The 13,415-nt window shown below is 56.0% G+C and overlaps 1 protein-coding gene across 2 annotated transcripts; it reads right to left on the bottom strand.

Annotated features, from left to right (window-relative positions):
* Positions 1–26: 26 nt before the first annotated feature.
* STAT6 (signal transducer and activator of transcription 6) lies at positions 27–12,371 on the bottom strand (the record flags this gene model as incomplete). 2 transcript variants are annotated; one of them, XM_079936636.1, is made up of 22 exons in its annotated part: positions 12,200–12,371; positions 9,458–9,594; positions 8,912–9,050; positions 8,533–8,616; positions 7,974–8,112; positions 7,795–7,847; positions 7,474–7,622; positions 6,754–6,885; positions 6,444–6,632; positions 6,025–6,112; positions 5,778–5,900; positions 5,088–5,180; positions 4,186–4,392; positions 2,905–2,999; positions 2,672–2,808; positions 2,186–2,332; positions 1,905–1,968; positions 1,688–1,798; positions 1,402–1,494; positions 528–593; positions 295–423; positions 27–216 (listed from the first exon to the last, which is right to left on the bottom strand). In XM_079936636.1, the coding sequence occupies exons 2-22, from the start codon at positions 9,571–9,573 to the stop codon at positions 27–29; spliced, it is 2,544 nt and encodes an 847-aa protein (XP_079792762.1). In that variant the 5' UTR covers positions 9,574–9,594; positions 12,200–12,371. The 2 variants fall into 2 exon arrangements, with proteins under 2 accessions (XP_079792762.1, XP_079792763.1); XM_079936637.1 differs by lacking the exon at positions 12,200–12,371 and adding an exon at positions 11,509–11,607.
* Positions 12,372–13,415: the final 1,044 nt, after the last annotated feature.

Here is a 13,415-nt window from a genome sequence, read left to right as displayed (position 1 = left end):
TCTCTGGGCTCCCCCTCCAGCTGGGATCACCAAGTGGGGTTAGCCCTTATGTCCAGGTGGGACATTGAGATCCCAGACTGCCCATAGCAGGAGGGCTGCAGGAGGGGTTGGGCTCCCAAGGACCCTCCCTCTGACTCTCCTTGCCCCTCCAGGAGAAGCTTGGTGAGGTCCTGTTCAGTGGGAGGCAACAAGGGCGGGAGCATGTCTTCACGGACCCTGCAGGGAGGAAGGAGGGAAGCAGTGAGATAGGCATGGCACCCACTCCTCAGCCTCCACCCCCCGGCTGACACTCACCAGGTGCCTTGAGGGAACCCTCCCACCGGCTGCGTCAGGCAGCTGTCTTCCGCCATGGTCACATCTGAGCAGAGCAAGGGCTTGGAGCTGGACCCGGCATGCTCCTGAGGCTGGCACGGCAGCAGGCCCCTGCCGGGCCCAGAGAAGTAAGTGAGGTGGTGGCGGGGGTCGGGGGTTTGAGGCTGGGGATGAATGAGGCGCATGAGCTCAGGATGGGGGTGGGCGTCACTCACTGCGGGTGAGGTTGGTCAAAGGGCAGGCTCATCTGACTCAGGCTGGGCGGCATCTGCAGGTGAGGTCTGGAATCAGGAAGGAGGACACAGTCAGAAAGAAAAGCTGGACGAGGGCAGGGTGTTGCAAAGTCAAGACCACTGAGTGAGGAAACAGTATTTCCAGCTCCTCATCCTGACGGCAAGCACTGGGCAAGCCATTTCCACCTGTGAGCTTGGACTTCTCATCTGTATAAATGCGTATGCATTGGCGACTGGGGGCAGGAGAGAGAGGAGGGCTAGATTAGCTAATTTCTGATGTTTCTTTGGACTTTGACCTTTGCTGGCTCTAAGCACCCCTGTCCCCACCCCTACCTCAACTCCTGGGAGGGGAGATGTCATGCCTCGACTGAGAGTTAGTAAGCACCTGAGGGCTACCTGGAGAACAAGTGTCTATGCCACTTCAGGCCCAAAAAGATAAACAAATAAAAATCAAGACAGCAGATAAATGACAGTAGATTTCAGGGGCGGGAGAGATAATACTAATACTTACATAGCTCTTCCTGTGAGCCAGGTACTGTGTTTAGCTTTACACATACTATTAACTCAATTAACCTTCACAATAACCCTGTGAGGTAGGTATTGTTATTATCATTATTCCCTATTTTACAGATGACACATCAGAGTTAAGTAACTTGCCGAAAGTCAGCAAGTGGTGGAGCTGGAATTCGAACATGGATCTTAACCACTAACACCTCAGTGGAATGGACAGAAGAGACCCAGGTGTTGGCTTTTTGCCACCCCGTTCTCACAGAAGAGCCTTCCCTAACAAATGCAAGTGCCCAGGCCCGTTGCAGGTGGGTATCCCACCCCGTTCCCCAGAGGGGGCCCCACTTACTCCTGGAAGGCTGGCAGCACGTTGACCGATTCTTCCCGGGGAAGGGCTGGATATGAGGGGATGGAGTGAGAGCGTGGTGGGTACCCCTGGGGCCTGGGGAAAGAAAGCAGACCCCTGATGCCAGCCCTTCTCCTGGACACCCCAAATCCCTGCCTCAAGATGGGGAATCCCTTTCAAGGAAAGGGAATACCCTACTTCAGCCCCCAGTGCCAGCTCCCCCAGTTGCCCATGCTGAAACAGCCTGCTGGCGCAGACCACTCCCAGTTCCGTCTCTCAAGCTTCTTACGCCATATCTGGGCCGAGCTGCATGTTCATGGAGCAGTCAGGGACCATTCCAAGATCATAAGAGGGCATCATGGTAGGCGTTTGGGGCTCAGGGGTGGTAAGTGGCTGGTCCCTGGAGGAGGGGAGGAGGCATGTGTGACTGACCAGGGGCTGATGCCACCACCCCTTCCCCCAGGTAAGTACTGGGCCCCACCCTCCATCCATACCAGCACATTCACCTTTCCACAGTCATCTTGATTGTAGCTGGGACATAACCCCTGCCGTCCTTACCCATCTGCTCAGCTGTTGTGGGGAGGAAAGGAGAGCCATGGAGTGCTTCTGATTTAGGGAGGAAGGGAGGTGGAAAAGGTGAGCATGGCTGATGGGCAGGTAGCAGAAGCAGGGAGATGAAAATGGAGAGAGAAGTCGGGGATGACACACAGCAGGCAGGGAGGGGGCAGCTGGGAGCAGGGAGAAGGTGGACAACAGGACGGAGTCAGAACTGCCAGCCCCAGCTCACGCTTGTAGTGGCTCCGGAAAGCCTCGTCCTTGGGTTTCTTGGGGTAGAGGTTTTTGAGCTGAGCGAGGTCCCGGATTCGGTCACCAAGTGAACGAATGGACAGGTCTTTGGCAGAGAATGGCTGGATGTTCTCTATCTGTGGGGAGCCTACAATAGGAATGAGACCTTGAGTCCCCTCTGTCCAGACTTTATTCCCCTACCCCAGCCTCCTCCCACTATTGGACTCATTCTCAATCTACCAAGGTGAGGAGGAGAGGAGCTAGGGTGAGGGTCCTGAGGGAGGGAGACCCACCAGTCTCCATTCCCACAGAGCTCACAGTGAGAAGGTAGACGTTTAGACCACAGAAGGAGGAAGAGAAGTTGGACCGAAGGAAGAACTTCTTGAAGACCAGGGTTGGCCTCAAGGAAGGCCAGGATGTTTCCTCCCCAGAAGAAACCCCAGAGGGCACAGGCACAGAGGCAGAGGACTGGCTGGGGTGACCTCACCATCCTGGCCCCGGATGACATGGGCAATGGTGATGCCCCCAATCTCTGAGTCACTGAACCGAAGGAGGAATGTTCCATCAGGCTCGTTGAGAAGAAGGCTAGTGACGTATTGTTTGCTGATGAAGCCAATGATCAACCTGGCCAGGATGAGGGAGAGGATGTGGATGGGGTCGCAGGGTGTGGAGTGGGAGCTGGAGGTACAGCTGCTCAGGCCACCTGGGGCGGGGACTCACCGATCTGACCAGTAGCTCCGGAGACAGCGTTTGGTGAGGTCCAGGACGCCATCAAACCACTGCCAAAAGGTGAAGCCACGACCCAGCAGGATCTCCTGTGGGGAGAGGGAAGTTGGTGGGGGCACAGGAGCCTAGTTAGGGCAGGCATTGGGCTGTGAGTACCTACACGACAGAGTCACAGGACTGAGGGAACCACATTGGACCTGAGACCCCATCCATGACATGGCCGACACTCAGGCTCACCACGTGCCGGGCACTGTTCCGTGCTCTTTTCATAAATTAATGTATCTGATCTTACAAGCCTAGGGAGGTAGGTCCTGTGAGTATCGCATCTTACAGATGAAGAAATGGAAGCCTAGAAAGGTCAAATAACTTGCTTCTCACACAGCTGGTGAGAAGCAGAGCTGGGATTCAGCCCAGGAAGTCTGGGCTGGGCCCCCTCTTAACCACTGTGCTCCACACCCTCCTGAATGAGGCCTGGAGGAAGTGGTGTCCAGAGAAGGCAGCTTGCAGGGTGTGAGTGTCCTGCTCCCTTTGCTAACACATCCTCTGGTCGTGTGGGCTTTTCTTTCTTCCTTTTTTAAAAAAGAGATCAGTGCGTGACTGCATTTACCCAGCTGGTCCTCAACCGAGACACCCAGACCTCCTTTTTCCCCTGTTTCTTGTAACAGATCCAGTCCTGAGCTACCTTATTTTGGAGGCAGTAAAATGTAGTCGCTAAGGACAAGAGGCAGAAATACGGTGTTCCATCCCAGACATGCCACTCACTTGCTGGGAGGCCTTGGACAAACCACTTAACCCCTCTGGGCGGGTTCATCCTCTGTAAAATGGGGGTAATAGTACCTACCTCAAAGGGATGTTGGGATGATAACATATCTAAACTGCTGAAGCACAGTGCCTGGATACAGTAAGCTGTCAACACATGGTAGCTGGTATTATTGCATATGTCCCTGTGGGATTTCGTCCCTGTTTTTGCAATAAGACCTATTTTCCCAATGGGTCAAAGTCATTTTGAACCAAAGCTGTGTTTACACACAATCTGGGTGAGTCATGCAGATCACTGGCAAAGAGGGAGGACGGAGGGCCCCCAGACCAAAACGGGGGGATGCCAGAGACCTGAGGGGTTTTCCTGCCTGGGCCATGACAGAGGCCTTCCTGATGAACGTGGTGGGGCATTGTGAAGATCCCAGCGGTTGATCCCTGGGCAGACGTTGGGGAAGCCCTGAGTGCCCCAGGGATGAAGAGCTTGGGGGTGGGAAGTCCGAAGCGCAGGGGAATGACCTTGTTGAACTGTGACCAGGACACAGAACGGTGCTGGAAGGCCTCCATGCTGAGGCTGTTGTCGGTGAAGATCTTCTGGGCCAGGAAGAGGAAGTGCTCTGGGAGTAACCCCCGGTTGGTCCCCACCTCAGCCATGAACTTGAGGTTAAGAGTTTCACACATCTTCTCCCAGGGCACCCGCTCAGCCACCACAAAGGGCACGCGGTCCTGGGGGGAGGAGAGAAGGAAAGGGAGCCTCAGGCTGACATCCCCATCCCTCCTCACGAGGGCCTTCATCTTTCCCACTTCCCCAAGCCTGCCGCTCCCCAGCCTTGTCCCCCTGAACTTGCTCAACAAAGATGGTGCTTTTCCAAAGGAGTCTAAGGTGCTACTGCAGGATAGCTGTTAAGATTGGCATGAAAAGGGGGCTTCCCTGGTTGTGTAGTGGTTAAGAATCCGCCTGCCAATGCAGGGGACACGGGTTCGAGCCCTGCTCCGGGAAGATCCCACATGCTGCGGAGCAGCTAAGCCCGTGCACCACAACTACTGAGCCTGCGCTCTAGAGCCTCCAAGCCACAACTACTGAAGCCCACGCGCCTACAGCCCATATTCTGCAACAAAGAGAAGGCACCGCAATGAGAAGTCCACGCACTGCAACGAGAGTAGCCCCCGCTCGCCACAACTAGAGAAAAGCCTGCGCGCAGCAGCGAAGACCCAAGGCAGCCAAAAAATAAATGAGTAAATAAATTAATAAAATAAAAAATGAAGTATGAAAAAAATTGGCACGAAAAGAGGTCAGGAGTACAAAAACAGGTCTATGAGAAGGAGTTAGGTCACTCTCTTTTGAACATGCTTGCCAGCCTGCACCCCACCTCCCAGGTAAGAGCCCCCCCTGCCCCCGCCAACTCCAGGTCTTTCATCACCATCTCAGAGAAGGCGTTGTCCCACAGAATGGTGGCTTTGGCATTGTTGTCTTGGTTGCCGTGGACGATGACCACCAGGGGCAGAGACAGGGCCTGAAGCGGGTGAGGAAAGGGGGTTCTTCTTACTGGGGCAAGGGGCTTCCACAGAGGGCTGGCTCTGAAGGTGCAGGGGAGCTACTGGACTCATACAACATGGTTAAAAACTCATGGTATGTTATCGAGTGCTTTCTGAAGCTCAGTTAGGGCCTTACTGCAGAGAAGTGGTTACAGGTCAGTGCTATAGAGTCCCCAGGTTTCCAATGCCAGCTCCAACATTCAGTAGCTGTGTGACCTGGGCTAATTACTCAATGTCTCTGTGTCTCAATGTCCTCATCTATAAAATCAGGCTAGTAATAATACATACCTCAGAATGTTATTGTGAAAACCACGTGTGTGTGTGCACGTGTGTGACTTAAAACAGTGCCCTGGTCTATGAAACGTGCGTAAGTGCCAGTTGCTCCTACGCTGTCATTCCCCGGGGTGTGCACTCGGGTTCTGGCTCCTCCCCGCTCACCCGGGGCCCCAGCATGCACAAATCTCAAACACACAGGGTATGGGGCAGTCATGAAGAGTGAGGATGCAGGGCCCCAGTGTGTGGCCGGGAGGGGCACCTGGGGCCCCGCCTCGGGCAGGCCTGGGGCCTCGGTTCACCTGGAGCTGGATAGGGAGTTTGTTGGGGCTGAGCGTGAAGCTGGTGGAAAAGAGCACGGCACACTTCTCCTCGGTGACAGACTCTGTGCCCTTCCGTTCGCACCGCTTGATTTTCTTCAGAAGCTGCGGGTGGGGCGAGGGAGAGGAGGGTGAGGGCAGCGACTGCTTCTCCTGGGTTCCCAACACCCTCTCCAAGGAGAATGTCCTGGCCTGAGGACCCCCGCCCACTGCTCCCCGCAGGCCTCACCAGGTTCTTGAACAGGGCAGTGCAGCAATTCCCAGGAATGCTGTTCTCCAGGGGCACGGTGTTGTTAATGATTTCCCCAGTGCTTTCTCTGCCAGGCAAGTCAGAGAGTGGCTCATCCCAACTGGGCCAGGAGTGGCAGGGGCTTGAGTCCACTGGCTAATGGCCTGGACTACTGGCCCCTAATCTCCATCTCCCCACTTGAGTTCTTAAGGGAGAAGTCCCCATCTTAGCCAAATCATGATGCTCCCACCCCATTCCAGCACTGATGGGTCCCTCCCCTTCCTCTGCCTTGACTATCATACAGGGTCCCCACATCCCATGGCCCGCCCTCCCTGTCATCACCCTGTTCTTCGTGGTGCCAGTCCCCCAGGCTCCTCTGGCCTCCACCACCCTCCAGCCCCTCTCCAGCCCCAGCTTACACTCCAGCCCCGGGCCCCTGGGGCATGCTCAGCTCCCTCGCCTGCTTCTCGGTTACCATGTCGGCCCTGACCATCAGAGGCTTGGCTGGGGCCGCCAGGAACCGCAGGCCCAGCAGGAATCGAACCCCGGCCTGGAACTTGGTCTGAGTCTTCAGAACCTGGGGGGGCTGCTTTTCCACCAGGAAAGAGCTGGGAGGAGTGAGGAGGACACAAGGGAAGTTAGCAGCTGGGTCCCTCCTGGTGCCCTCCCCACAGCTCTGACCCTCTTCCTTCCTTGGGGTCTGCTCTAGGCCAGGCTGGGGTCTCATACCTGGTGATGAGGGTTCGCAGGACTTCATCCAGCCGGCTAATCAGCGCTGCCCGGGTCTTGGGCTCAAGCTCCCCACCAGCCGCCCCCACCTCCTGCTGCAGCTGGGAGTAAATGTCCACCAGGCTCTCACACCTGGGGCCAGGACAGTGGTTAGGGGGCACAGGGTTTAGGCTGCCTGCTCCCCGCCCAGACCCCCCACCCCTAAACCCAGGAAGATAGCAGGAGAGTGTGTGTGGAGGGGTGGGATGAGCAGTGGGCGTGGCTGCAAGGCACCTGGGCTAACCGAGTTGTGGGACATGCCTTGGCTCTGGGGAGGAAGGTTCCTTCTCAGTGCCTGGAAGCTCTGTGGAAACCCAGCTGCCTCTTCCCCAGGGCTCTGGTACCCAGGTCAGCTGCCAGCACATACGATGCTTTTGTGCATTTTCAAAGGTGCCCCGCCCAATAGACCAAATAGACTTCCCATTCCTCTGGGCACGGGGCTTGAAGAGAGAATTGTGGGTTGGAAGAACTCCTGCTTGTGCCCCGCCCGCCGGGTGCATGTGTACAGGACACAACCTGAACAACAGTGTGCATGGCTCTGCTGGAATGGGCTTCTCTGAGTCTTCACTCACCCCAAGACCCTTTGGCCTGGTTTTCTCTCTCACACCTGTGGGTGCTCCAGCAGGGACAGCAGGTGTCCACCCCCAGCCCCCCACCCTTCCCTGTCAGCCCTGCCCCAACCTCTCCTGTAGTGGGGCCAGGCTCTCCTCAAAGGGTGCGCCATTCCCTGCCAGCTGCTGCTGCCGTTTCCAAATCTGGATCCTCTTCAGCACCAGGGCCTGGGCAGCCTCCAGCTCCCCGACAGTCTCCTGCAGGAACGTGGCGAGGGCCTGTGGGAAGAAAGGGCCTGAGCCAGGGCCACACGCTTCCTCCTCACCCAGCTCTGGAGGGTAGGGCTCTCTTTCTCACCTCTCTGAGGTCTGATCTCCATCCCTCCACAGATTTGAGACCCTCAGAGTCTGCCCTTGGAGCTCAATCTCCATGTCCCAGTCCATTACTCACCTCACTTGGCCCGGTCCCATTGGCAGGAGTTTCTATCAGGCTGTGCAAAGACACTGAGGGTAGGGGCAGAAATCAGGGGTGCAGATAGATTTGAGGTTCAGTCAAGGTTGAGATCCAAGAGGAGATCACTCCCACACACTCCTCAGGACCCTCTTAGAGCTCTAGGCCCAGGCTCCCACCTTGGCCTCCCTCAGCCCCAGGCTGCAGGGCTTTGCGGAGAAGGCAGGTTTCCCCCACTCGGTGCTGCAGCCTCCGCAGGACTGTGTTAAACTTGAGTTCCTCTTGCTTCCAGTGGAAGGGCATTGGCAGGTGGCGGAACTGCACAGGAAGGAGAGATGCCAGGAGGTGAGACATTCTGCCCAGCCCTTTCCCTTCGGCCTCCACTCCCTAAAGGGGTGCAACCGCCATGCTCTGCAGAAAACAGACCACTTCTCTTGTCTGACTCCCTTCTCTCCTTTGACAGTCCTTCCTGACCTTTTGGAATTTCCTGAAGATAAGACCTCTCTCCTGGCAGAATCAGCTCCTTATCACTTGCTCTCTCCTTCCTAGGCCCCACTACCCTCAGTCCCTCATTGCAAGCTTCTCTGAGCTTAACTTGGGGCTCACTTTGACTCCTTTGGTCATCCTGGGCCTAGAACACTGAACTTTCCCTGAAGTTCAAATTCCTTCTAGTTTCTCATGGCTCAGGCTAAGGTCCCAGGGAGTTGAGTTGGGGTGGGAGGTGGGGTACCACAGTACCTGTTCCATAATGGCTTTTTTTTCCCCTTGAAGTATGTGTCTGAAAGTGGCCACCAGCTTCAGGGGGTCCCTCTGATATATGCTCTATAGAAATGAAAGGTGGTAGACAGGGTTAGCCTGGCTCTTACCCATGTCTTTCTCCCCTTCCAATCCCCAGCACCCCCATTCACGCATGCACTGAAAGGCAGCACAACTGTAGGCTCCAGAAGTTTTCATGCATTTGCATGCTTTTAAAATCTAATTTGCATGCCAGCTAACAGCTAGCCACAGGAACACCAATTTGCTTCCAGCATCCAACCAATTTGCTTCCAGCATCCAATGCTCACCCCAGCTCCATTCCAGGCCCCACCCAGCCTTGTCCCCTCCCCTCCTGCCCCACCTCCAGGGTGCTGATGTGTTGCAGGATGGTGCTCCCCTCCCCCTGTTCTCCAGCTGAGGCCTGAAGACGCTGGACAGTGGCAGAAAGTAGGGCGCTGGCCATGTTGCAGCAGAAGGCGTCTGAGCCGACAAGGAATTCCCTGCAGGAAGATCAAGGATGAGGCAGCCTCGGGTCAGGGCTTCCTCTGCTCTACTGTCCCTTTACCCCACAGCAATCAGCTCAGCGGTTCCTTCCTCCTCTTATCCTCCATCCAAGCCCTCTGTAGCCCTCAGCCCCGTCCCTTGTTCCCCAGTTTTCCAGCTGTTGTGGGTGGTGCCCTTACCCCAGCTCTGACCTCCCTCCTCTTTGGCTCAGCTTCCTAAGGGGGTGGGGGACTCCACGTATCAACACGCATAGTCTGGTGAGGCACAGACTCCCAGCTAAATCTGCACCACCGCACATGGAATAACGAGTCCCAAGTCTTGAAATGGGATGAAGAAGATCTAATGAAAGGGAAGGTGGGTTGGGGAGGACCTGGGGGACCAACGTGGGGCAGCCAGGACTCACCAGGGCTGGTTCTCCAGCCAGTCACCCAGGAGATGCCGAAGGTGTTGAGGGAAGTCAACATAGAGCCGCTGCAGTTTTTCTGGGGGCATTTTGGAGACCAGACCCCACAGAGACATGATCTGGGGTTTGGAGGGTGCCTGGAGAAAAGGAACAAGGCTACTTGGGCACTCTGAGAGGCGCCCAAGAAAGCTGGCTTTTGTTTGGGGGCAGCCAGGGACCTCCCGTAGACAGCCCTCCCAGAGACCGTCCCCAGCACCACTCACAGCCAGACCACCTCAAACCAGGGACATTCCTGGCCAATGCCTCAGACAAGGTAATTCCTTCAACGGTAGACACAGGGGTGATGGGGTGGGAAGAGCTGAGCTGCAGTCAGAGGGCGGGGTGGGAGACAGGGGCAATGGGGCAGTAGGGAAAGCTCTCTGAGAGAAGACAGAGGATGTGGGTTGTAGCTCTAGGCCTGGCTCTGGTTCTGTAGGCAAGAAACCTCCCCTCTGTGGACCTCAATCTTCTCATCTATAAAATATGAGGCTTGCGTAAAGTGCAGAACTTTCCAAACTTTTTAAAGCAGTGGACAATTTTAGTTTTAATCTGTGGAATCCCAATTATATAAAATTGGAGTTTCTCTGTTGAAAGCAAGTGTGGTAGGCCTGGAATTCTACTGCTTCTTACTTCCTTCTCCCCACCTCCTGACCCCAAAGGTGTCCCTGGAGAAAACCCTCAAAATTCCAGGGTTCCGTGAGAGAATCTGAAAACTACCTGGCTAGATGATGAAGAGCATGGCAGAGTAATGATAGCTACCATTTATTAAGCAGTTACTATGTATGAGGCATTATACTGAGCTCATTACCTCATTAAAATCTTGCAACAATTTTTAAAATATAGAATTATCCCCTTTCACGGGTAGAGAAACCGAGTTCAAGGAGGTTCTCCAACTTGCCGAGGCCACTCAGCAAGCGATTTGAACCCGAGAGGGGATTAACCACCACGTTGTGCTGTTAGGATGCCTTCCAGATCCAAATCCCATAATCCTAAGGGGGGGGGGCATGGGAGGAGAATTGAAAAAGAGGAGATTGAGCGAAAGGAAAAGCAGAGAGAGCTCAGGAAGGTGGTGAGAGATTAGAGAAAAAAGTGGGGTTAATAAGCCTTCAATGAAAAGCCTAGAAGAGGGGCAAGGAGGCTAGGGCTACAACGAAGAGAAGAAAAAGAGGCAAGAGGAAAGGAGATGGGAGGGTAGGGGAGAAGGCTGCCTCCCCATTTCTGGGTGGGCCACAGGGTGGGGTGGGTAAACCAGTGGTTTCCCAGGGGTCTCTCAGTTTCCAGTTTCTCAAACTATCCCTCTTCCCAGAGATGACAGAAAGGATGGGGATGGAAACTCCCTGGGTCGCCCCCAACCTGGTAACCCCAAGTTTTCCTGCTGCACTTTTAGCCCCTCCTCTCTCCCAGGACTCCCAGAGGGACGGAGAACAGAGGGGCCCCTTTTCTGGAAGCTCCTGCCGCTCCCCCCAGTCCCTATCCCCTTGAGCTCTTTTCTCCCAAAGGCAGAATCCTCCCCCATTCCTGCTCAGGGTCCTCTAATAGACCTTTCTCTACACCCACCTTGGGGTGGGGCCCCTTTTGGTTTGTGTTTCAAACTCAGGGGAGGACTCCATCTCTCTCTTCCCTCTTCCTCTCCTGTGTCTCACGGTGCTCAGACCTTTGACCTCTCTCCCTACCCTATTGGGGACTGAGGCGATCCCTAAGCCATAGGCAGCCCCCCTTTCTTCTACATGCCCCTGTTGAGTGACCAGCTTCCTGGCCTGGTCCTGGCTTCAGATCTTCCCCACTCCATCCTCAGGCAGCAGGGGGCCAGACTTTCCCCCAGCCACACCCAGTAACCAGGCTGGGTCAATCGGCCGGCCAGGCCAGGGGCACCTACTGCTGTAGGCCCCCAACACAGGCAGGGAGGGAGGAGCCGCGGCCTGAGGGGGCGGGGCCAGTGTTCCTTTCCCAACCGGGAAGGGAAACCCAACGTCCAGGATCTTCATCAGCCCTCTTCGTGACCTAAACCTCACCTCAACCGTTACATTCCCGAACCCTTCGACCGTGGGACCACAGGATCAAGAGTCAAACGAGCTTCTCTGAGTTGCCCAGTGTGTGTCTGCGGCGGCGGGGGCGGGGCGGGGGGCCGGGAGGCGGAGCCAGTTCAGCAAGAGTAGGGTTAACTGCGTGACTTGGCCGCGCCAAAAGTGGAGCAGTTTTGAGGGGGGAAATTCCCTCTCCTTTGGGACACCATGAGGTCTGCGTCTGGGGCTCGCTCACCCCTTAGCCGCACCCTTGAACAGGAACCTTTTTGGGGGGCCCGGATACGGGTTTGTCTAGGACCTACTGCCCTCTGGTATCAGCCTTCTAGGGAGGGGCGTCCACCTCCCCCCAACCCAGAGGGCAGAGGAGCACCTCCTTGCCCTCCTTTCCCTGCCTTTACATGTTCCTGGAGGTGCGGGGGACGGGGTGTATGGAAAAAGTGACCCACGGTGGGGAGGGGGGGAGGGGAAGTGCTGGGCCTGTACTCACCCCAGATTCTTCTGACACTTCGAAACTGCCAAAACTCAGTACCACCAACCACCAACCCCAGCTGAAACAATTTCTTGGGGACCATCCACTCTGCCGAGGGAGGATCCTGAGAGGCACTCCCCGCAACCCACCGCCCCACATATTCATAGTCAGAGGCCCCCCACCCTCCCCTCCTTGGAGGCATCCCCTCACCTTGCCAACCCCTCTGCTGTCTTCTCCCTCTCTCAGCGGGCACTGCCAGGCCCCATGGGTCTGTAGTTCTGTCCAGCGGGTTCAGGGCTGGCCCTGCTAGCACCCCCCCTCCACCTCCAGCACCAAAAAGAAAAAAAATACACACACACAAACACACACACACACACACACACACACAAAATCCTCTCCCGTCCTTCCTCTTCAGTGTAAGCAGTGGCTGCCCCAGCCTGCTGTTTCCGGCTTCTCCGACTACCCAGGTCCCTCCCTGGAGCTCTGACGACACAGTCAAGGGAAAGTGGGCTGGAGGAGGAAGAGGAAGAAAGTGGGGTGAGCGTGTGTGCCTCCGATACCGGGTAGGGGAGCATGGCGTGGTGGGGAGCCAGGACTGGGGCTTGGGGGCCCTGGGGCAGGCTGGAGGGGATGCTGATCCCCACTTACTCTGTCCCCCCTCAAAAGCAATCAAGTTTCCTCCAGAAAGTCGCCCAATATCAAGCCAGAGACGTGCCGCCCCAAACTGCCGCTCCCATACTCAAACTTTCGCAGGGGCCGGGGGTTTGGGCTCGCAAGGGACTGGGCTCCCCTGTGGCCTCTGGAAAAAGAAATCTCTCTGGGCTCTGCGCTCCCTCCAGTGGAGGGCCCTGAAAGCGGCCAGGGAGCTGGAACTCCTAGGTCCTCCTTCTGGGTGGGGAACGCCTTAGAGGTCTCGTGACCGCTGATGGGAGGGAGTGGGGGAGGGGAGGCTGACGCTCACAATTCTGTAGGGCTCCAGGGGTCCCTCGGACTGAAAATCGTTTCTGCCCCCTCCTCACAGGGTACTACTCCTCAAACCCAGGTGGGAGCCGGCACGAGTTGGAGTTGCCGCCTGTAGATTCCCAAGGGACAAGTTTGCATGTGAATCTGCGGTGCAGCTTTGGTGAAGTTCCTATCTGTTTCTGGGGTAAACACTGAGACACACCCAGAAATAAACACACACATACTCAACTTCCCCAGCCAGAAGGGCACCCCCGACACACACATGCTTACACACACGTGCAGGCAGGCTCACAGACGTGTCAGCACTCAGAGCCACATGCAGTTGCAAGGAGACACACACTCACATACACAAGGCTTGCTCAGCTTCTGAGTCACCATCTAGTTATCTAGTGGATGGTTTCTGCAGCTTTTGCTGGAGGAGGAGCTGGAGCTGGCCTAGGGACCCAGAGAGCCCTTCAAGCCC

Source organism: Stenella coeruleoalba (genome assembly GCF_951394435.1).
Source record: "Stenella coeruleoalba genome assembly, chromosome: 11".
In the NCBI taxonomy this organism is placed as follows: domain Eukaryota; kingdom Metazoa; phylum Chordata; class Mammalia; order Artiodactyla; family Delphinidae; genus Stenella; species Stenella coeruleoalba.
This window is presented reverse-complemented; position numbering and strand designations above follow the sequence as displayed.